Source organism: Somniosus microcephalus, chromosome 14 (assembly GCF_052327205.1).
Source record: "Somniosus microcephalus isolate GS21.2 chromosome 14, FLI_Smic_1.0, whole genome shotgun sequence".
Lineage (NCBI taxonomy): Eukaryota > Metazoa > Chordata > Chondrichthyes > Squaliformes > Somniosidae > Somniosus > Somniosus microcephalus.
This window is the reverse complement of record NC_141000.1, coordinates 76796784-76820899: the sequence shown is the minus strand read 5'-3', so window position 1 is coordinate 76820899 and position 24116 is coordinate 76796784. Positions and strand designations below refer to the sequence as shown.

The following is a 24116-nucleotide window of genomic DNA, read 5'->3' as shown; positions in this document are numbered from 1 at the left end:
CCTGCTGACTGTGTGGAAGCGCAGAAGCTCCTGAGGGACGGCCTGGCCGACCTCTGGTCTTGGAGGGTGCGGACACAGGCTGCTTGATCTGAGCATGGCTGGAAGCAGTGTGCCCTGCAGGTGGTGGCAGCTGCACTGCAGACGTACCAGCGGTGGCATGAGCAATGGTCACCTGCCGAGAGAGGACACCTGCACCATGGTCGGACGACACACTGGCTCTCTGAGGGGACCAGTTCGGCTCATCCGCCACAATCGCCTGCTCCACTGATTCCTGGCTTTGTATGGTACTGGAAGGGCCCGTGGTGATCCTAGCTGATGTAGATAGGGTGGCTGCAGTGAGAGTTCGCGTTGCCTCAATCTGGGTGTGGACGAGGCCAGCAAGTGACTGCGTGGCAGCAGTGAGGACCTGTGTGGCAGGTGCCAGTGCTTTGGAGAAGCCCTGGACAGTCCTCTCCATTGCTGCCCCGAAGCCCTGGACAGTCCTCTCCATTGCTGCTCCAAAGTCCAACACACTCTTTGCCAGCGTTTCTATCGACTGAGGCATCCTCCCCACTGCAGCCATCAGCTCAGTGTGCCTGAGCCGGGCCTGGGTGCTCATTTCAGCCAGGCTACGCACCTCCTCTGCACTCTGTGCAGCAGTCATCACTCCCTGCCTTGCCCTCCGGGGAGCCGGTGGCCGAACTTGCCTACCCCCCTCGTGTTGCTGCATGCCGCTTGTTCCGGCAACTGGCTCATCAGCAGAGCCCCCCCCCCCCTCCTCCCCTCCAGGGAACTACTATCCCCAGTCTGCAGATGTGTAGGGTCCCCTGAGGTTGGAACGGATGCTCCGGCTTCCTCCTGATCCTCGCCTCCGGAGGCACTGGCACTGGCAGCTTCAGGGCGCAGATCCCGAGTTGGTGATGCAGCATCTGAAAGCAGGGAGGTGGAAGAGTGGCTTTAGCAAAAGGACAGGTTGGCGGCAAGCCATGCCAGATTGCGGCAAGGCTCTGACATGACTGCACACTGAGAAAGCATGCTGGCGGGGGGACCAAGTGGAAGGAGACAGCTGAAAAAGGTGAGAGCCTTACCCTCGTTGTCGAGAATGGGGTCGGCAGCTGCAGTGGTAACAGGACCACTCAGACGTCCTCCAAGAATCTGGTGCACTCTCTCCTCGAGATCCGTGAGAGTGACCACTTGTGGAGGTCCGCCACCGGTTCGACGCTGGTCCTTGCGGATCGTCGCCAGCTTGGACTGCAGGGGAAAGAAGGGGGAGTTCTGTTACATGATGCCCTGAGTGATCATCTCATGCCCCCCATGGTGCAAGAGCCCTTACATGATGCCCTGAGTGATCATCTCATGCCCCCCATGGTGCAAGAGCCCTTACATGATGTCTTGAGAGATCATCTCATGCCCCCCATGGTGCAAGAGCCCTTACATGATGCCTTGAGTCAAATGTCCATGTGTGTGCCCAGAAAGTGCCATGGGTGCTTGCTGACAGATGGCCATTGGGGCATCATGGCAACAGGGTGCGCGAAGTCAGGTGCAGATGGAGGGAATCAGAAGTTTGCATAAACAACACTCACCCTAACGACCCGAGTGAGGTCGTTGTGATGAAATGTGCCATTCATCAGGCACTGTATTCCCTGTGTTTAGTTTAGTTTCAGTTTCATTTCCTTACCTGTATTGTATTGTATTGTGTGTAGGGCTCCGCCCATACCTGACCCCTACTTAAGCAAGCCCCAGCGTGTCTCACAGCAGTACAGCAGATCTCTGGATGAGAGACACTTCTCCAATGTGTATTACTTTCTGAGTTAATAAAAGCCTTGCTTTGCTCCGTTAACGTCGAGTCTCGGATTCATTGAGGCACATCAATTTTATTAACTCAATTTTCAACGCAATGGACCAACTCTTGAAACCCGAACGTTTGGATTTGGACCCGCATGCTTCGGACGCATCGGCACGATTCGGACACTGGTTTAAGTGTATGGAATTCTTCCTGGACAATTCCGCAGCCATCACAGGCGCTACGGACGCTGAGAGTATGAAACTCAGAATCCTGCGGAATTGGGTAAGCCACCAGGTTTACCCCCTCATCCAAGACGCCGACACGTACCCGGCCGCCTGCGACATCCTAAAGGCGCATTACCAGCAGCCTACGAACGAGGTGTACGCTAGGCATCTGCTCGCTACTCGCACACAGCGACCTGGGGAATCGCTGGATGAGTTCCTAGTCACCTTGAAAACGCTTGGCAAAGACTGCAAGTGCCAAGACGTAAAAGCCGCAGTGTACACTGACGAGCTTGTTCGTGATGCCTTTATCGCAGGCCTCAGCTCCACTTACATCCGGCAGAGACTACTGGAAAAAACGGGATTGGACCTGAAACAGGCTGTGGACACAGCGCGATCACTGGATGTGGCCCAGAGAAACTCGGACGCCTACTCTTCGGCCCACGCCGCCACGTGTGCACCAAGGGCGCCGCCATCTTGGAAGGCATCTTGGCAGCCCGACACCGTCAGGGCCCTGCTCTCCCCCCAGAAGCCCTACGACAGCCGCGACGCGTCGGGGCCCCAACTGCTACTTCTGCGGGCAGCCGAAGCACATCAGAAACCTGTGCCCGGCGAAAGGCACCACCTGCTTTAAGTGCGGTAAGAAGGGGCACTTCGGGAAGGTGTGCAGAGGGAACCCTGCTGGAAAACCCGCCACCGCCGTGTGTGCGCCGTGGGAGCGGCCATCTTGGACGCCATCTTGCCCGACCTCGTGGGGTCCGCCATCTTGTGAGCAGACAGCGTGGACGCCATCTTGTCTCAATCAGGGCCCTACAGTGGCATCGGTCACAGTGGACCAGACCAGACCGCACCCGCTATCCAAATCAATGGTGGACATCGAGGTAAACGGGTGCGGGGTTAAATGTTTAATTGACAGTGGAAGCACGGAGAGTTTTATCCACCCTGAACTAGCACAACAACTCTCTCTAACGGTGGTCCCTGCTCGGGGCACCATCTCTATGGCTGATAAAACCCAGACATCGACCATTATGGGTTACTGCGCGGTACAATTGTCCGTTAACGGAACTGTATACGATAATTTTAAATTACTAATCATGAAGAATCTATGTGCGAGCGTGATCTTGGGCCTGGATTTCCAGTGCCACCACCAAAGCATCACGCTCAATTACGGTGGGTCCCAGCCGCCCCTCACAGTGTGCGGTCTGGCTACCCTGAAGGTAAAGCCGCCTTCGCTATTCGCGAACCTTACTCCCAACTGCCGGCCAATAGCGACCAAAAGCAGGCGGTACAGCTGGGAGGACAGGCGGTTTATCGCGACCGAGGTAGACAGGCTCCTGAAGGAGCGCATTATCGAAAGCAGCAACAGCCCGTGGCGCGCCCAAGTGGTGGTGGTGAGGGGTAGCGAGAAGAAGCGGATGGTGATAGATTCTAGCCAGACGGTTAATCTATACACCCAGCTAGACGCCTACCCGCTACCCCGCATATCCGAGATGGTGAACCAAATCGCCCAATACCGGGTGTTCTCCACCATCGACCTCAAGTCAGCGTACCACCAGCTCCCTATCAGACCAGAGGACCGCCCGTACACCGCCTTCGAGGCGAACGGACGCCTCTACCAATTCCTCAGAGTCCCCTTTGGGGTGACGAATGGGGTCTCGGTCTTCCAGAGGGAGATGGACCGCATGGTCGACTTGCAGGCAACCTTCCCCTACCTCGACAACGTCACCATCTGCGGTCACAACCAGCAGGATCACAACTCGAACCTCGAGAGGTTCCTGAAAACCGCACAAAAACTCAACCTCACTTACAACGAGGACAAGTGCGTTTTCAACACCACGCGCCTCTGCATACTAGGCAGCATGGTGGAGAATGGGGAAATCGGACCAGACCCCGACCGATTGCGCCCCCTACGGGAGCTCCCCCTGCCCAACACTCCCAAAGCCCTGAAAAGGTGCCTGGGGTTATTTTCTTATTATGCCCAATGGGTCCCCAACTACTCCGACAAAGCCCGCCCCCTCTTGAAAGCATCCTCTTTTCCGCTCTCTGCTGAGGCCTACGCCACCTTCAAAAGCATTAAGCGGGATATTGAGCGGGCCACGCTACAGGCAGTGGACGAGAACACTCCCTTTCAAGTGGAAAGTGATGCGTGTGACTTTGCCTTGGTGGCCACCCTCAACCAGGCGGGGCGGCCCGTAGCTTTCTTCTCGAGGACCCTCCAAGGGCCCGAGATCAGACACTCCTCCGTGGAAAAGGAGGCCCAAGCCATCGTGGAGGCAGTGCGCCACTGGCGGCACTACCTAGCCGGCAAACGCTTCACCCTACTTACCGACCAGCGGTCGGTAGCGTTTATGTTCAATAATAAACAGAGGGGGAAGATTAAAAATGATAAGATTCTTAGGTGGCGGGTCGAGCTCTCCACCTTCGAGTATGACATCATTTACCGGCCAGGGGCCCTTAACGAATCCCCCGACGCCCTCTCACGAGGGATGTGTGCCAGCGCCACCGGGGATCGGCTACAGACCCTCCACAACGACCTCTGCCACCCAGGGGTCACGCGGCTGTTCCACTTCATAAAGTCCCGCAACTTACCCTACTCGATTGAGGAAGTTCGGTCTCTGACCAGGAACTGCCGCACTTGCGCTGAGTGCAAGCCTCGGTTCTACCGCCCAGATAGAGCCCACTTAATCAAAGCTACACGGCCCTTTGAGCGGCTCAGCTTAGATTTCAAGGGCCCCCTCCCGTCAGTCGACCGCAATGTTTACTTCCTGAACATTGTGGACGAATACTCCCGTTTCCCATTCGCCTTCCCCTGCCCAGACATGACCAGCGCCACGGTCATTAAATGCCTCAACAGCCTGTTCTGCCTGTTCGGTATGCCGAGCTACATCCATACGGATAGGGGGGCGTCCTTCATGAGTGAAGAGCTACGCCAGTACATGCTGTCCAGGGGGATCGCCACGAGCCGTACCACCAGCTACAACCCCCAGGGTAACGGCCAGGTGGAGCGAGAGAACGGGACAGTATGGAAAGCAGTCACTCTAGCTCTAAGGACCAAGGGCCTCCCTATCTCCCGCTGGCAGGAAGTCCTCCCAGATGTGCTCCATTCGATACGGTCGCTATTGTGTACTGCCACTAATGCCACGCCTCATGAACGAATGTTTGTCTTTCCCCGGAAATCCACCTCCGGCGTATCCATGCCGTCATGGCTCTCCACCCCAGGTCCGGTATTTGTACGAAGGCATGTGAGGGGCCACAAGACGGACCCCCTCGTGGAGTCAGTGCACCTACTCCACGCCAACCCCCAATATGCGTATGTCCGGCACGCCGACGGAAGGGAGGACACCGTGTCCATAAAAGACGTCGCCCCAGCCGGTAACGACAACAACCACGACAACAACAGCAACAACGATCACAGCAATTCTTACCCACCCACTATCCTTTCACCACCCCCGGAAGAACATCGACCAACGGTGCCCCCACCAACTACCCCTTCAACAACCCTGGCGGCGCCCCCGGCAGAGACCCAGGAGGCCACCGGGGACACCCAGCCGACACCCGCAGCACCACAACAGCTACGTCGGTCACAGAGGACTATCAAACCCCCGAACAGACTAAATCTGTAGAAGGGGTGAATGTGATGAAATATGCCATTCATCAGGCACTGTATTCCCTGTGTTTAGTTTCAGTTTCATTTCCTTACCTGTATTGTATTGTGTGTAGGGCTCCGCCAATACCTGGCCCCTACTTAAGCCCCAGCGTGTCTCACAGCAATACAGCAGATCTCTGGATGAGAGACACTTCTCCAATGTGTATTACTTTGAGTTAATAAAAGCCTTGCTTTGCTCCGTTAACGTCGAGTCTCGGATTCATTGAGGCACATCAGTCGTTGAATTTCTTCCTGCACTGAACAGGGCTCCTGGTCGCCATGCTGCTGGAGTTGACCCTCTGAGAAACATCCCTCCAAGCTCGGCGGTAATCCTTTTGATTCGACCTCCTGCCATTGTCAGGATACAGAACTCCTCCAGAGCCTCAGTGCTGAAGCGCTCTGCTCTCTGTCTCACCTTCTCCATCCTGACCAAGTTTTTGCGCCAGGGAAGGGCGAGCGCCGATTCTGAGGCCTACAGGGCGTTGAGTGTGGAAGCTGAGGCTGACTGACCCACCCCTTTAAGAGCCGGCCGGCGCCTGGAAGTCTCGTGGTTATCGGTAATTGAGATCACCTGCGCTGCGCCCATCCGCGCCGATATTGGGTAGCGCCGGAAGTTTTGCGCCTTGGGAGGCCCGTGCAACGTCTGAATACCCAATTTCTAGGCCATTGTTTCTAACAAAAGGATGTTATCAACAGTGTGATTGAAAGGTTTGCAGATTATGTGATATGTATCTTGACACAAGGGCAGTGATTTTGAACTTTCACCCAAAACGGTCATGAAACTGCTCCCGCTGGATGGCTGCAGTGTGAGGACTGACTAATTCTCATTATCAGACCTCATTTCCATACCATTGGTGTGCTGCTCGGAAATTTTGAGCATCTACCCGAATGGAGAGAGACGAAAATCCGGTGGCTCCATCGTGGAACCCAGTTGATGCAGGTAGGTAAAAATGGGGGGTGGGGGGGAAGACGATCCCAGGGAGGGCTGCGGAAGGTTGGGTATCATGGGAGTCCATTTTTGAGGAGCCAGGAACAGCATTAATGCTCCTGAACCATTAAGAAAACACTTTTATACTTGAAACTTTTTTTTTGAGTGAAACATAGGAACAGGAATAGGTCAATCAGCACCTCAAGCCGTTTCCGCAATTCAATTAGATCATGGCTGATCTGTATCTCAACTCCATTTACCTGCCTTGGTTCCTTATCCATTTATACCCTTATCTAACAAAAATCTATCAATCTCAGCGTGGCCAGCTTAGGGTTCATGGCCTCGGCCCGATGACTTATCCGACTCAAATTCTACTATTTCTGTTTAGAATCAATTCCTTTTGTAACTCTCCTAACTCTCTCACTAAGGCTCAGTATCTGTGAATCGTCTTGGGGCTTTTTTCTGTGTTAAAGGCTCTACAAAATGCAGGTTGTGGTTTTTATTTCAATTGTTCTTAATTTGTTTTAACTTCTTTGTGGTCTGATGTAGCTGGCGAGAAAGTGAAAATCAGAATTTGAGTTAATCACCTGGAAAGAATGACCAATCAGGTGTGATAGAATTCATTTTTGTAGTAAATTTGTGTAGGTGAGAATAAATTTGCTTTTGATCAAAAGTAACACAAAAGTGTTAAAGGAAATGTTAAACAAAAGCATTATAGGAAATGTGTAATGGCACATACTATACACAAGACTTAATAACACTAGTTAATCTATAGCACTGCTCACGGGAAATTGGAGGATATGGATTTTTTCATAAGGAAGAGGACATTGTGTGTCTTTGCTACGGTGAGTTGGAGGACACAGTGTTCTTTGTAATGCAAGGCAGAATACATTTTTAGTTACACCACTGATTTACAGTGACTGGAAAAAGTGAAACTACATATTGCTTGTACAATATTATGGTAGGCCATCTCTGATCACTTCCTTATATTCCTCTCCACTCACCTCCCCCTTCCCCTTCCCAACCCCACTTCCTTCTGTGTTCTGCCCCTGGGAAAAACTCTTCCCCCCCGAAGTCACTTACAACGGCACTTTCAAATTGCCAACTATCTAGCCTTTGGCCCTCCATTCACCATGACATTTCTGCAACTGTGATCTGCTCAGTCACACCCTCCGCTCCATTTTGATGCTCTTGCCCCCATTAAAGCATTACTCTCTCTCATCCTGGTTATTCCCCCTGGTACAGCCCTCATCTCCGCTCCCTTAAATACAAGGGATGCAGACTTGAACTTTTTATGGCAGATAACTGGTTTAGCCATTTATCGCCAGATCTGGCTGGACCACATCAAGCACTTTCAGGTCCTGCTTCCCTCAGCCAAAACTGCTCACTATTCCAGGACCATCCTGGAATGCGAAGATAATCCCCGGCTTCTCTTCTCTACTACAAACCATCTTCTTAAATCCCCCTCCCCTGCCTCCTCCACCCTCACCTCCAACAACAAATGCGAGGAGCTCATGGACTTCTTTGTCACTAAGTTTGAGACCATCCATTCAACTGCCTCTGCTGCTTCCTTCCCTTCCCTTAGCCCACCAAGCCAAACTTCCCCCAAGGTTCCCCCCGCACTAGCCCTGAACTCGCATCTTTCTCTAGTTTCCCTCCTATCTCCCCTCATGCCCTCTCCAAGCTCAGCTTGTCCATGAGATTCACCTGCTCCCTTGACCCTATTCCCACTAGACTGCTGACCACCCAGCTTCCCTTCCTGGCCCCGATGTTAGCTGATATTGCTAACGGTTCCATCTCCTCAGGTAGTGTCCCCCTCCCATTCAAATCTGTTGTCATCATCCCCCTCCTCAAGAAAAAACCTTGACCCCTTTGTCCTTGCAAACTACCGCCCTATCTCCAACCTCCCTTTCCTCGTCAAAGTCCTTGAACGTGCTGTCATCTCACAAATCTGTGCTCTTCTTTCCTGCAGCTCCATGTTTGAATCCCTCCAATCAGGTTTCCACCCCTGCCACAGCACTGAAATGCCCCACATCAAAGTCACAAATGACATCCTATGTGATTGTGCCCATGGTAAACTATGCTCCTCATCCTTCTCGACCTGTCTGCAGCCTTTGACCACACCATCCTTTGACCGCACCATCCTTCTCCAACGCCTCTGCTCCATTGTACAGCTGGGCTGGACTACCTTGGCCTGCTTTCATTCTTATCTATCAAGTCGTAGCCAGCTTGACTATTCCAATGCTCTCTTGGCCAACCTCCCATCTTCCACCCACCATAAAACTGAGCTCATCCAAAATTCTGCTGCCCGTATCCTAACTTGCATCAAGTCCCGTTCACCCATCACCCCTGCGCTCACTGACCTATATTGGCTCCCAGTCAGGCAATGCTTTGATTTTTAAAATTCTCATCCTTGTTTTCAAATCCCTCTATGATCTCACCCCTCCCTATGTCTGTAACCTCCTCCAGCCCTACAACACTTCGAGATATCTGTGCTCCTCCAATTCTGGCCTCTTGTGCATCCCCAATTTTAATTGCTCCACCATTGGCAGCTGTGCCTTAAGCTGCCGAGGCCCAAAGCTCTGGAATTCCCTCACTAAACCTCTCCGCCTCTCTAGCTCTCACTCCTCCTTTAAGATGCTCCCTACGATCTACTTCTTTGACCATCTGTCCTAATATCTCCTTATGTGGTTTGGTGTCAGATTTTGTTTGTTAATCCTCCTTGGGATGTTAACGGTGTTTTATAAATGCAAGTTGTTGTTAGTGGCAATTTGGAATTGAATTTTATAAGTGTGCATTTTACATACAAATTATAAATGAATGGCTTTAATTATTATTTATGTTCATTTTTATAGTCCTGGAGAAACAACAAAATGATAGACAAGATGTTTGAGGTTTCAGGTAGTGTGTAGCAGCAGTTAGGGAGGAGGTTGTGGACTTTGGCAGTAGTGTCCTAAGCTTAGGTAGGACTGTGTGGTGTTTCTGGATTTAGTAGAACTGGGGTTAGGGTGCTCGAGCTTTGCAGTACTGTGGAGGGATAAGATTTGAATTAATGGAGGAGCAGTGTCTGGAATAACTGGATAAGGGTCCTGGAATCTGGGAGGAGAGCTGGTTCTGTGGTGCAGGAGTACTGGGGGGCGCGAAGCTGTGAAATTGTGAAGAGTGTTGTTGGAGAACATTGTGGAGTAGGATCCATACTATTGGTGGGAGTCTGGCAGTGTTGGTGGGGTTGGCATTTGCTAGTATAAAGAGGTTGAGGTGCAGGAAGGGACTGAGGCTGTGAACCTTCATTTCTTTCCCCCTTTCACTGTCCTGATGACAGACATTGTGTAAGCAAGATTCTAAGCTTTGAGCTGGGAATTGGCTTTTCGTTGGTTAAGGTGCTTACTGCGCGTTTAGTGTATTTGTTGATATACAGTCAACAGATACTCTGAAGTTCTTGAATTGGGATCTCATGCTGCACTCCATTTTGTGGCAGCAAAACAAGTTGGACAAAGGGAGGCTGTACTACTGAAGGAGGAGTTCTGTTAATGAGATCCCATGCCAAAATTAAAATTGGGGTGAGCTCAGCACTCCTTGCTCATGTAAGATGGGTGAATTGGCCTGCTGTAATTGGATTCTTAAATTTCTATGTTCTGATATCCAGCGAAAAGTTGTGCTTGTTTTGATGAAAGTAGAGATGTTTAATTGCATTTTGCTCACTTTAGATTACTTTGATGTGGAGACCACATTTTGCATAATTCCTTAGTTTCTTTACTATCCTTCACCACAGAATTGTTCATTGCTAGGCTGAGCTCCCAGCACCTGTTTTCTAGGTGCTTGTGCCTATTACAACTAGTTCAAGGGACTAGCCTTAGAAATTTTGGTACAGCCGGCCCTCTTCCACTGTTAGTATGTGAATGTACACTCCAAAAGTGGGCGAAACTCTGAACTTGCCTGTTTGAGGGAGCAATAGATGTAGCACACGGAGCAGGAGGGATTTTAGTTGGCTTCGCTCAATGTGGCAAGCAGGGAGAGAGGCAGAGTATTTGGTTAACTCGGGAATGGATGGCGGCTCAGGTGAAAGGCCCAAAGTGATACATAGGAATGGCAGTCAATTGGCTTGCACGGAAGGGGAGACAAGACATTCATTAAAAGAAAGGCAGCAGTAAAAAGTTAATAAATAGTTCATGATCGATAGAAGAATTAATATGTGGATTTAATAAATAACAATAAGCAAGAGCTGCAGCAGGTAGGCTAATGGAGTTTCCAAATGTTAGTTGGAACTGGAAAATGCAGCTTGGAGGACACCTCTGGGAATGAGTCATATGCCAAGAATTAGGTCATTCTAGGTTTAAATATAGCATATTTAAGTGTGATGTAAATAGAATGATAGAAAGCAAGTAGTACACTTGGAGGAAATGCACACTAAGCACATGCATTGCTGGTGGATCCTCAATGACGATTTGAAGGATCTACTGTTTTATATAACAATATAGGGATGTTATGTCATATAGGGGATGACATGACAGCCAATGAGTTATTGAAAAAGTCAAATTATTTTTTATTTATTAGTCTGAGATTTTTACCAATGCTTTGATGATTGAATTCCATGACTCCATTATTTTGCAAAAAGTGAAAATGAATGGTCTTTACTTTTATATTCCTTTATCTTTGCATTTCATTTTTATTGCTTACCAGTTTTAAAGCTGAGAACACACAGGAAAATAGTATTCAAAATTATACCAGTTGGAGTTAGCTATCTGGAATTTAGCATTACTGGGTAAAGGGAGTAGGGATCGGGGCAGTGCAATTACTTTTCAATTGCACCAGCAAATACAGGAAACTTTCTGGTATCCGGCACTGACTGGACCTAGCTGGTGCCGTACCATCAAAACTGCCGTAGAAACCAGCGCTAATGTTAAAACATACGGAGTTTTTGAGCTCCGTGTGAATCAACAAACCCCGTTGCTTAGCAACAGCTTCAAAACAGTTGGCCGCAGCTTAAAAGCATCTCTGTAGCTAAGCAACAGCTTCAGCTAGACCTTGCAGAGCCTGACTGGGGAAAAAAAAAGCAACAAGAAGTAAAAAAACTTATAGGAAACGGCTCCTGAATTTTGCCGGTAGATAGAGCTTTCCGGACATTTAACCTCCGGTTAATCGAAAGTTTCCTGTAGCTAGAACAGACACAGTAACCAAATGGCTTCCTTCTGTTCCACAAACATCTGTAGTTCTAATCCATTACTCATAATGAATATCATTAGTGTTCACCATTGAAACAAAATTTGCTGTTTTATAACAATTTTGTTTCAATGCTAATCATAATTACTTGTAATTGTTTGATTTTAACAGAAATATACCAATGGTAAGATTCTATAAACTGTTGAAAAGCAATTTTGAATTACACCTGAACCTAATATTAAAACAATTTAAAGGCTTGAATTGTGATATACTAAGCAATGACACCACGAGAAACCAGATTTTTTTAAACACCCTTAAAGTTTTCTGTCAATACAAGACACTACATTGGCTCCCGGATAAGCAACGCCTCGATTTTAAAATTCTCATCCTTGTTTTCAAATCCCTTCATGGCCTTGCCCCTCACTATCTCTGTAATCTCCTCTAGTCTCAACACCCTCTGAGATATCTATGCTCCTCTAATTTTGGCCTCTTGAGCACCCCCTGATTTCAATCGCTTCAACATTGGTTGACGTGCCTTCAGCTGCCAAGGCCCAAAGCTCTGGAATTCTCTCCCTAAACCTCTCCGCCTCTCTTCATTTCTTTCCCCCTTTAAGACACTCCTTAAAACCTACCTCTTTGACCAAGCTCTGCCCTAATATCTTAAATTAACATCTATGGACAAACAAAAAATGTCAACACTTCAGGCTGGCTGAAAAATAAAAAGATGAACAACCATTTTAATAGGATCATAAAAATGGATGGCGGGGGTGGGGGTCAGACCCATACACAGATCATCTTATTCAAACAATGGTAAGAGGCATTAAAAGGAATTAAAGACATTAAAGAAACAATGAACATATTAATAGCTAAGGCAATGAGAGGCACACCCTGGAAAAGGTGAAAAAAATGAGGAACTGAAAACCCAGAAAGCCTGGTATTATTAAATAGAGGCTACAGCATGAATGAGGAATTTAAATGATGTCATAAAGCATAAGAATGAAACTCTGACCAGTTTGTTAATCATCTGATTCTTGAGATTGAATTAGATCCCTAATTCATTTCCAACCCTCCAGTATTTTTTCATGTGAAGCTTTTTGATCAGATCTGCTGGCGATGACGTGAATTAACTTATAACCTTACGTTGGAATGGTGAATTACAAAGGTATAATAAAATCACTTGTTACAAAAAATATTTTGGTGGTTCAATATTTGTGAAACATGTATAACAACATTATCAAATAAAAATAATTTTAATAAATGCTTCCTTGAGTTCTGGTTCCAGAGTTTAAAGATTATTCTTTGTGGTGCATGTAAATGCTTCACAGTGTGCTGGTTTTAGTTCCAGAATAAAAATTCTGGTAACAAGCTTTGAGTAACATAGGTATTTCATTACTCAAAACAAACATTGGCCCAGAATTTGCATAAAAATTACATGTGCAAATCAGCCAGCAACGTGTGATGAGGAAGAGATATCCTGTGAATTGCGAATCGCCACAAGTTGCGCCACTCCGTCATTAGCTTCGCAAAAACAGCATCTCACCGTTAACCTTCCCGTGGTTTTCATGATGTTGCGGCATTGTCTAGTAATTAACCGTGTAAATACCCTTTTAACGAGGTGATAATTGTTCATGACTGCCGATCAACCTCTTGCCCAGAAAGTGAACAATTAAAATGGTTGTGTTTATTTCCAACATCAGATTTTTGATTGGTCACCTTGGAGGACAAAACCTGATTTCTGATTGGTCCCCTTGGAGGACAAGACACACCCAGCAGTTTATCTGGAATGTGTAATTAGATCCTGCCTGCCTAAGTAATCAAGTACTTTGCAAAGTGTAATTCGAGCCATTCTGACTGCCAGGCTCCAGACAGAACAGAGCTCACATAGAACTGACATTTTACATTTTCTAATTTTTTTTTCTTACTTTTCCTTTCTATCTCTTATCTCTCTCTGTCTTAATCCAATCTTTCTTTCCCTCTCTTTTTTTCTGTACCTGATTTGACATTGAATTCACCCTCCTTTTCAGTCCTTCTGTTTATTTCGCAATCCATTAATCTCATTGGTTAAGGAAATGCACTGTTTGACCCGTTGTTCACCGAGGACCCAGCTGCTCTGTTTCCCTCACTGTGCCTTTATCAGCTTGCAGTTCCAGCAATTTTGTCGGCAAAATGTTTTGGAACTGAAGGGTGAAGGAACAAATCTAACCAACAGGGCACACCGTGGGATGCCCCACTCCAGCAAATTCTGGGTCAAAGTTTATTAACTGTTGCCAATAACCAAACACTGTGTGAACTTTGAAGTTCAGATGTTTATTAGTTCTGGTATCAGAGGTTATTGCTGATTGGAAGGCTACATGCAAGAATATGTTCTGAGTACATTTCGCTTATGCTACCATTAGATGGGATAGATAAGTAGTTGAAGCAGAAGTGCACAGCTCCACGACATGCTGAATAAATTGGCAGTAAATGGATAAACAGGAAACTGCTAGAAGTTAAATTAGTAATTTACCAAATTTCTCATTTGTTTATTTTCTTCTGTTCTACTGAAAGTTTAAAAAAAAAATGAAAATCCTTCAGTGGAAAAAAGTATTTGTGTTTCTAAACGATAATAAAATTCAGGGCAGTGGCAGGATAAAATGTTAGCTACTAGGTCAATATTTGATTAAATGTATATAAACTCTACAAGCTAGCGAAATGTGGTTAAGGGGAGCCCCACCGATTTTTTTTAATTCATTCACGGGATGTGGACGTTGCTGGTAAGACTAGCATTTATTGCTCATCCCAAATTGTCCTCGAGAAAGTGGTGAGCTGCTGCCTTGAGTACAACTGAGTGGCTTGCTAGGCCATTTCAGAGGGCAGTTAAGAGTCAGCCACATTGCTGTGGGACTGGAGTCGCATATAGGCCAGACCCAGTAAGGACGGCAGATTTCCTTCCCTAAAGGATATTAGTGAACCAGATGGGTTTTTCCAACAATCCGGTAGTTTCATGGTCACCATTACTGATAGCTAGCTTTTTTATTCCAGATTCATTTAATTGAATTTAAATCCGTGGTTGGATTTGAATTCCTGTCTCTAGATCATTAGTCCAGGCCTCTGGATTACTAGTCCAGTAACATAACCACTATGCTACTGTACCTTAATCAAGATATATAAAATAATAAATGGTTTAAGTAAGGTAAGCCAAGAGTATTAATTCAAAGTAAAGCAAGAAAGTAGGGCAAGATGGCATAATTTAAATTAGTGAAAAGAAAATGCTTAGAATAATCTGGCAGGCAGAATTGAAGAGACAAATACATTAGAGACATACAAAACGTAGTTGTATGCTAAAATAGGAGAACTAGGGTAGTTGGGAGATGATTTTCCTTGGGCTGAATGAGCTTTTCTTGTCCCTAATATTCTTACTCTTGTATATATTTAAGTTAAAAGTTCAAAGTGTCATTTTGAACCGTTATTTGAATCTGCCAGTGGTCCATGAGAAACGACTGCTACTGCAGGGCTAAATGAAAAACATCCACTAGTTTTGTTTCCACTATTGGAGCAATCTACCTTATCGTATCCAAGATATTCATGCTGGGAAGTAAAACTGAAACCACAGAAATATTGTAAGATTGAGGTCACATAGACCTCTATGTAAAGCCTGTCTGTGTATTTTGCTGCCACGTTCTATGTAAAAACACATAACCTTTGTTAGAATAACCATAAGAAATGTTGGGCCTTGTGCAATTTAAAATATTGACCCTATGCCTAGTGCAGGTGAACGATTAAAAAACATGTGACTGTAATGAGCAGGGAAGGAAAATCATTTGCAGGTTGTGTGTTCAAGCCCCATTCCAGAGACTTGAGCAAAAAATCTAGGCTGACACCCCAGTGCAGTACTGAGGGAGTGCTGCGCTGTCGGAAGTACCGTCTTTTGGATGAGATATTAAAATCGAACCTCTTGGGTGGACATAAAAGATTCAATGGCACTATTTGTAGAGGTGCAGGGGAGTCCTCCATGTGTCCTGCCAAGCATTTATCCCTCAATCAACACCACAAAAAATGTAATTTGAGGCCTGCCAGGTTTTCTTCTTGACTGCAATATTTTGATAGAATCATATTAAAATTAGATGTGGTTGCTTGGTAGCTATAATGCTAGAGCAATTGTACTGTCAACAAGGAGACTTGACCTAGAGTTCCATTTTCAATTAATATTTAAAACCTGGTTCTCTTGTGAACCTAGTTGGGTTGGGTTGGCAAGAGTAGGCGTGCCTGCCTTGGCTGTGTCATCTGGAAAAAAGAAGGAAAATATTGAGAAGTGTTCTTTTCCATCTGGTGAAGTGCATCTTGTGGCACAAATTGATGATGTCATATGAATATGCTAGCTGGATCATCCTGCTTATCTTCCCAATAAGCTGGGAAACAAGTGTATTATGGGAGAGCTAATTTGTGTATAGGGAGGAGAAAAATGAAACATTTTTAAATGACAGAAATCAACTCTTGTTTACGTTTTTTCCCTTCTACCCACAGTTTAATGTAGAACGAGTCAATGCAGAAGAGTTCCTTGAAGTATACAAAGGAGTTGTTGCTGAATACAATGTAAGTAGGAAGTAGGTAAAGGCGGTTAAAGAACGTTAATAATACTTGGCCAGTACTGTGCCAACCTATGAGGGTGGGAGCAGCTTTTCTGCAAAAAATGCACAAGCTAACCATTTAATTTTGATTTTGATTATGAACCATAAAATGATGTCTGGTCTGTACAATTTTCTAACTCTTTTTAGTGTTTGTCATAAGAAATGTACAGAAAAAACTAAAATAAAGTCCTTTGGCTTTCGGCTGTTTTTCCATTTTAAACCTCCACTAAAAATGGTGGAGAGTGGAATTTCAGACATGCGCACTAAGCATTTGTACTGTAGTATTCAGAAGTACAATTTCAGAGCCCAATTTTAGAAATGTGTTCGAATTGAGGGGGTGGTTTTTAAACTTTTACACAATGGCCCAGTAATTCGGGTCCAAATGCGTGAGTACGGTTTGGGTACTCACGCATCTGGCCGGGTGAAATGCCGGCGTTCAGGAAACACCGTGCATGCGGAGAACGCCGGCATTTCCGGTCCTCTGAACGAAGGGGTTCAGAGGCACAGCGCGTGCGACTGCACAGGCAGCGCGTGCGCAGTGAACTTCGTCGATTTCATTCATGGATTCAGTGAGGGTAAGTCCTTACAAGTTACACTTGAAAAAAGCATGTGTAAAGTTGTTCCAAGGCTGCGGAGGAAGATATATTTTATCGTGGAGCTTCTGAAAGGCAATATTTTTGTTTGGGAAAGTGAGGAAAGTTATTTTAAGAAATGCTGAGGTTAGTTTTAAAGTTTAAATTTTTTTTTTTAAACGGGTTTTCAGTACGGTAGGTAGAAGGAGCAATTGTGGCTGTGTGAATTGAATGTGAGAATGAGTGTTCTAAAATGAGTAATGTAACATTTCCAACACTTTTAAGAAAGAAACTTTTCATCAGTAATAAGTAATTATGTATGTATGTCCGCATATATTCCTTTACGTATATGTATGTATGTTTTATATTCCTTTACATGTGTATGAATGTATGTTTTTAATTATGATTTTCCAATAAGTTACTTTCTCTGAAAGTCATAATTAAATACATACATTCATACACATAAGTAAAGGAATATATACATACACGCAAAGGAATATATACAGACATACATACATAATTACTTAAAGAATATATTACTGATGAAAAGTTTTTTTCTTAAAAATGTTGGAGTCATTTTCACATTTAATAAACACAGCAAATTCAATTCACATAGCCACAATTGATCCTTCTACCTACGGTACTGAAAACCCGTTTTAAAAAACAAAAATAAACTTTAAAACTTACCTCAGCATTTCTTAAAATACCTTTCCTCCCTTTCCCAAACAACCGCAGCCTCTGGAGCAACTGTACTCATGCTTTTTTCATGTGTAAGTTGTAAGGACTTGACCTCACTGAAAGCATGAATGAAAGCTGCGAAGTTTACTGCGCACGCGCTGCCTGTACAGTCGCACGCGTTCTGCCTCTGAACCCCTTCGTTCAGAGGACAGGAAATGCCGGTTTTCCCCGCATGCGCTGTGCATGCTGAAAACCGGCATTTCCTCCGGACAGACGCGTAAGTACCCCGACCGTACTCGCGTGATTGGAAGGGAATTACTGGGCCAACATTTTACATGTCAATAAAATGAAAAATTTAACAATTGCACGATTTGCCCCCTCGCATCTGTGACTGAGGGTCCAAGGAGGTGCATTGCGCAACAGGTCATCGTCGTACGTATCCTCACACTGTTCCCTTTCGGGAACTGTATGAAGTGGTGGAAGGATTTCTGGCCACGTTAACACTCCTTCCGTGACCATAACCATCTTCATACCAGCCATTAGGGTGGTTAGTCCTATGGCGTGAGGGTTTTACGGGCTCCCACAACCCATCTGAGGGGGGGGGGGGCCACCCACACCCGCGGACGCAAGTATCCCGCTGGATGTCCACCCAGAATTTATAGTTGGAGCTCCGACTCCACTTGCCGGGACTGTCTGGAGCGGGGTTCGAAACCCTACTCCTTCTGGCCCAGCGGCGGGGATGCTTACCGCTACGCAAAAGGCCCACTCCGCGCAAAAGGTGACACCCATACGTTTCCTGCGCCTTTTCCCTCCCCGTGACTGGAGCCCTATGCTGCCACTTGAAAGACCAAGCTATTATCTGTCCTTTTTGCGGCGCCTTTGACTTCTCATTACCAATGATGAGCAGGCGCTGCGCCTCCACCTCGTTGAGGAGATTGCTGAGGTCATCATCAGTTCAATTGAGAGTTCTTTTAATGCCGTGAATTGTGCTCATTCCAGCCATTTCACGTTGCTAATCGGATTGGGCCTTTAGCGTAGCGGTAGGATCCCCGCCGCTGGGCCAGACGGGGTAGGGTTTCGAACCCCGCTCCAGACAGTCCCGGCAAGTGGAGTCGGAGCTCCGGCTCTAAATTCTGGGTTGACATCCAGTGGGATATTTGCGTCCGTGGGTGTGGGTGGCCCCCCCTCCTTGTATAGCTTGTGGGAGCCCGTAAAACCCTCCCGCCATGGGACTAACCACCCTAATGGCTGGTTCAAAGATGGTTACGGTCACGGAATGAGTGTTAATCACGGCCATAAATCCTTCCACCACTTCATACAGTTCCCCAAAGGGAACAGTGTGAAGACACGTATGACGACGACATTGGTAAATAAATAAATGGAATTAAAAAAATTATTTTAGGGCTTTTAAAAGTCTTTAAATTGCTTTAATTCTGTTTAAAACTACTTCAGATTCTTCAAAATAATGTAAACGTTTTTAAAAGTTTATAAAAGTTACCAAAAGCTTCATAAAAATACCAAAAACCTATTTAAAATGCTGCTTTGCATGTAAAAATGCTTAGCAGCTTGTGAGAAACATTGGGGGCATGTCCTATTAAACTGAGACCTCAAGGGGCGTGTCTCACTTGCACAGCGCGCTCCAGGCTTCGCGCTGGCTGCACTCCTGGGCGTCACGTGACGTCAGACGCTGCCCTGGATTCTTCTTTTTCAAACACGAATTCCAGGCGTCCCTGGAGGTGAAATGTCAGCGCGTCGGGTAAGTGGGGCTTGCACGCGCGGCAAGCCACCGACCCGAATTACTGGGCCGTTGTGTACTTGATACTATCGCAATTAAAAGTGGGAAAAGTCCATTCTCCAGCTTGGACAACCTTTACCCTGTAATGTAATCAGTTAAAAGATTTTGGCATTGCTAATATGGAACATCTTTAATTATTTATTAATTGCTAACATTATCTAATTTTTGAATACTTCTGCTCTTTGGTAATGGTTTTACTCAGCCACTCCCATTTTATTGGAAAATTATTGGATTCCAGTTATTTTGTAATCTCATTTATGCTATGATTGAATTTTTATTACCTTATTTTATGATCAAATATTTCTTTACATCTACCTGCAGACAAGCAATCAAGAACTTGCATAGATCTGCACAGCTAGGCCTAGAAATTCAGTATAGCCACGTTTGGAGTGCTACAGCCGGGCGTTCGCTAAATTTTGTGCCCGGTGCAACTTAGCGCCACCTTCGCCGATACTCAGTTGCATCGCCCCAAGAGGTTGCTGCTGCGCTAAAGCAGGCGATGCACGACTATCATTAGGCGCTAAGCCGGCGATCCGGGGCGCTAACACCGAGGGCGGGCGCAGGTGCGGCGATTTGCTCAATGAAGGCAGACATGCTGGCGCCGGTCAGCTCTTAAAGGGGAAGGGTCGACTTGTTTGGCTGCCATGCCCTGCACATTGCAGCCCTGAAGCAAGGCCTGACCATTGCTGGTTCATCAGTTCTACACCCTGAACCATGGGGAAGCCCGCTATTCTTCCAAATCCCATTGCACGCTCTTGCTGCTTGTCCAGGGTCATGGGGAAGGAGATGTACTGACGTCTCCTTCTGAAAAGGGCATTGTTCACCTGGCGGATGCAGCAATGTACCGCAAACTGGGAGATGTTGGCAATGTCCCCAGTAGCGGATTGGAAGGAGCCGGTGGCATAGAAGTTGAGAGCCACCGTCACCTTCACTGCCACCGACAGAGACGTCCTGCTCCTCAGCTGTGGCTGCAGATCTCTGCGAGGCAGGTGGCAGATCTCAGTGACCACCTCCCTTCTGAATCGCAGCCTCCGAACACACTGCTCCTCAGACATGTTCAGATATGAGAACTGCTGGCGGTATACCCTGGGTGGGTAAGGCCTCCTGTGCCGACGCCTGTTGGCCCTTCTCCGTCTGGCCATGACTGGCACTCTCTCACGCCATCTCTGATCCCTTTGAATGCAATGCAGAAACCCAACGTTTCCACCCATTGCAGCCCCCATTATATGTGGCGACTCAAGGCTATGGCATTGAAAGTGAAATCCAAGTGCAAAGCTCTGGCCTGAAGCCAGAAGTACCTGTGTGAGCGCTGAGTCAAAGCAGAAAGCTCTCTGCCTTTGTCTCTCTCTAAATCTCTCTCTCTCACACAGAAGGATTGGCACAAAATGGCTGCCACTTATAATGCAGGAGGGGTCCCCTTTAAATAGCACCCCACAGCGACTGGGAACCATTCCCCTTTACCAGTCGCTGGGGGCGCCAGACGCACAATAGGCCGGCGCCACTGAATTTCCGGTTCGGGGCGCACAAAGGGCGTTGCACCATGAAATGATGTCAGGATCTGCGCGCGCAGCTGAGCGCGCGCAAAGGTTTTGCGCTGGCGCTAAATCTTAACTGAATTTCGCAAGAGGCACAGATCACGCCGCGCCCGGGCACTAGCCGCTTCGCGCCCCACTTCTTGCCCTCTTAAGGCGCTAGCGGCTGGCGCTAACAACTGAATTTCTAGGCCCTAATTTTTATGTTCAAGATGATACTAACTTGATTTAATTTACACAACAGACTATAGATTTTTTGTTGGCACTTGTAATTTGTAGTGGATTAATACACATAAGCTGAGGTAAAATAAATCTTTTTCTTTAGGATCATTGCTTGCTGGAGAAAATCATTTTCTAATGGTGCATAAGATGTATTATACTTTCCTCGACATTGAGGAAAACTCTACGTCCTTGCTGAAAAATGTTTCACAGGCCGGAATTTTACTGCATCCATGCGTGTGGGATTGGAGGCAGGTTGGGAGTAAAAGTGGAAATAAATTGGAGCGGGTTGGGAATGCACTGTCATCCCGCCTCCTCGCACCTTTAAATCGGGCGCGTTGGCAGCGCGGCACGGTCCCGAACGGCAGAGGCGGGCGACCTCATTTAGATTATGTTGTCAGACTCGACCGTGTTTTTAACCAAACCTTGTGAATTCCACTGCATGACCACAAGAATCTCTCAACTCGGGAACCATGTCTGTCAAGCAGAAGTTGAGTGGCCATTGCTCGAGGTCATTACTGCAGAGCATGGAAAGCACAATAAATACTGACACCTGGTTACTTTTCTAAGAGAAATGCTGTTGCTGAGTGCACTTACAGCACAGATTTAGATGTCTAGGGTATAAGTCTTTTGTGAAAATTCGAAAACCGCTCTCACCTCATTGCTACTACCTATCACACAATTGACAGATTGCTTCTCTGATCTCTACTTGACCTGCCATCTATTACATCAGCATGGGTGCCGATTATACTGTCTCACCTTGGTCCTCAGAATCGGACCAGGATGAGCCCCAACACCAGCAGCAGCAGACACAACACCACCAACCTTCTCCTCAATGTCCTGATGCTCCATGGGACAGAGGGCATCAGTGCAGGGCTACACCACACCGGAGGCGATACCCCCAACACCAGGTATACAGGCAGAAGATGAGCTTCCTCAACATGACTGAGCAGCAGTGCCAAAGGAGGCTCAGGCTATTGCGCCAGGTTCATCGCAGACATTTGCAGCTTGCTGGAGCAAGACCTGCAGCCCAGAGGACCTGATGGACACACCTTACCAGTGGCTGACGGTCACCACCGCCCTCAACTTCTTCACCTCTGGCTCCTTCCAGGGATCTGCAGCAGATATTTGCGATATCTCGCAGTTGGCCGCCCACAGATGCAGGTCACCGATGCCCTCTTTGACAAGTCAGCCAATTATATCAATTTTGCCACTGATGAAACCAGAGTTACTGAGTGGGTGCTGTGCTTTGCCACTCTGGCTGGCTTCCCACGGGTGCAGGGCATCATCGACTGCACACATGTGGCCATCGGGGCACCCCATCATCACCCAGGAGTGTTTGTAAACTGCAAGGGCTTCCACTCCCTCAATGTGCAGCTGGCCTACAACCATAGGAAGATCATCATGCATGTGTGTGCCGAATTCCCTGGCAGCTGCCATGACTTTTTCGTCATGCGCCAGTCCACCCTCCCTCAGCTCTTCGCCCCTCCAAACAGGCTTTCCCGCTGGCTGCTTGGAGACGAGTGCTATGCACTGAAGACGTGGCTCATGACAACCTTGAGGAGGCCAAGTACTGAGGCCGAGGAGCGTTATAATGAAAGCCACATGTCCACCAGATGTGTCATAGAGCAAGCAATAGGCATGCTGAAAATGCGCTTCAGATGGCTTGACAGATCTGGAGGAGCCCTTTAGTACGCACCAACCAGGGTTTCCAGAATCGTCGTCGTCTGCTGCACACTCTACAACAGAGCGCAGCAGCGAGGACTAGCGCTGCATGAGGAACAAGGCTGTGAGCGCACAGCCTCTTCAGAGGAGGAGGAGGACCATCAGCTGGAAAATGAGGAGGAGGAAGAGGAGCAGGAGTAACCCGAGGTCCAGATACCACCAATACCGAGCACATTGCTGCCCGTGAGGCCAGGGATGGCCTCATCGTGGTCAGATTTACTCAACTTCCTGCATTACACCCATATGGCTGCCACATGCTGTGCCAGGTCCCCACCTCTGCACCCACGCCCTCCCACAACAACACCATAACGCATCCCTACAATGACCAAGCTATTTCTTTCACACTGACCCGGGCCTACTCCTGCTCCTATTTCTTATGTCCTTATGACCCCCCCATTACTGGAGGTAACATTATGTCTCACCAGTCACTCCAACTGACTAAGCCACTTCCAAAGTAGCAGACAAAATTGGCCATGACCGGAAAGTGGTGAAAATAAATAGTTTTATGTGACATAAGAGTAACAGAACCTTAACAGAAACACTTCTTTAAACACCCATGTGCTTACCCTTGTGCATCTACTTCTGTGTCATCTTTTGCTTACGCATGCTTCTATGAGGTGCATCCCATGTGGCTTCAGCAGAGGTAGAGGCAGCCTGCTCACTTCCCTGCTGTGACTGCGTAGACACTTTTGGCTGACGTCCTGAGTTTTGGAGTTTTGAGGGAGAAGTGAGAGTGCTTTGAGAGGAACCCCACTTCCATGTCCCCTCTCACCATCATCCCTCTCATGGGCCAGCCGCACTTCCCTGCTAGCAAGGAAGTGTTGAGCACCTTGCTGCACATCAGTGGGGCCATGAGGACCCACGTCTACGTTGCTATCCCTCCGAGAGAGAAGGTCTGTGAGCCTCTGCCATCTGTTCTCCATAGAGAGCATGTGCTCATATGAGTGCCGCATTAGCCATGGCATGCGACATGGTGGTGTTCATGTTGGAGATGGACTCCTCCATTCTCTTCTCTGCACATTTGCAGACATTGCGGTCGCAAAACCGGTCAAAGCCTCCTGCACTTCTTCCTGCACTTCCAGGATCGCCCTTTTTCTCAATGGCCCCCGAGATCTGCATGCAGCTGAACAGAGCTGGGAGCATCCTGTGCTCGGGCGAGGAGTCTCCACTGTTGTCCCTGTCTCCACCATCTCCTCTTGCTCACTTGTGACTTGAGACATCAGGTGACAACACTACTCTATCTCGTGTACGACCCACCAAGGTGTGTG

The 24116-nt window shown here is 47.3% G+C and overlaps 1 protein-coding gene across 1 annotated transcript in view; it reads left to right on the top strand.

Moving 5' to 3' along the window:
* The window catches only part of nme7 (NME/NM23 family member 7), a 234253-nt gene that overhangs the window by 116577 nt on the left and 93560 nt on the right, over positions 1–24116 (top strand). The window contains exon 8 of the mRNA XM_086006730.1: positions 16224–16292. Coding sequence (XP_085862856.1) covers positions 16224–16292 — 69 coding nt within the window. The remainder of the gene's footprint in view (positions 1–16223; positions 16293–24116) is intronic.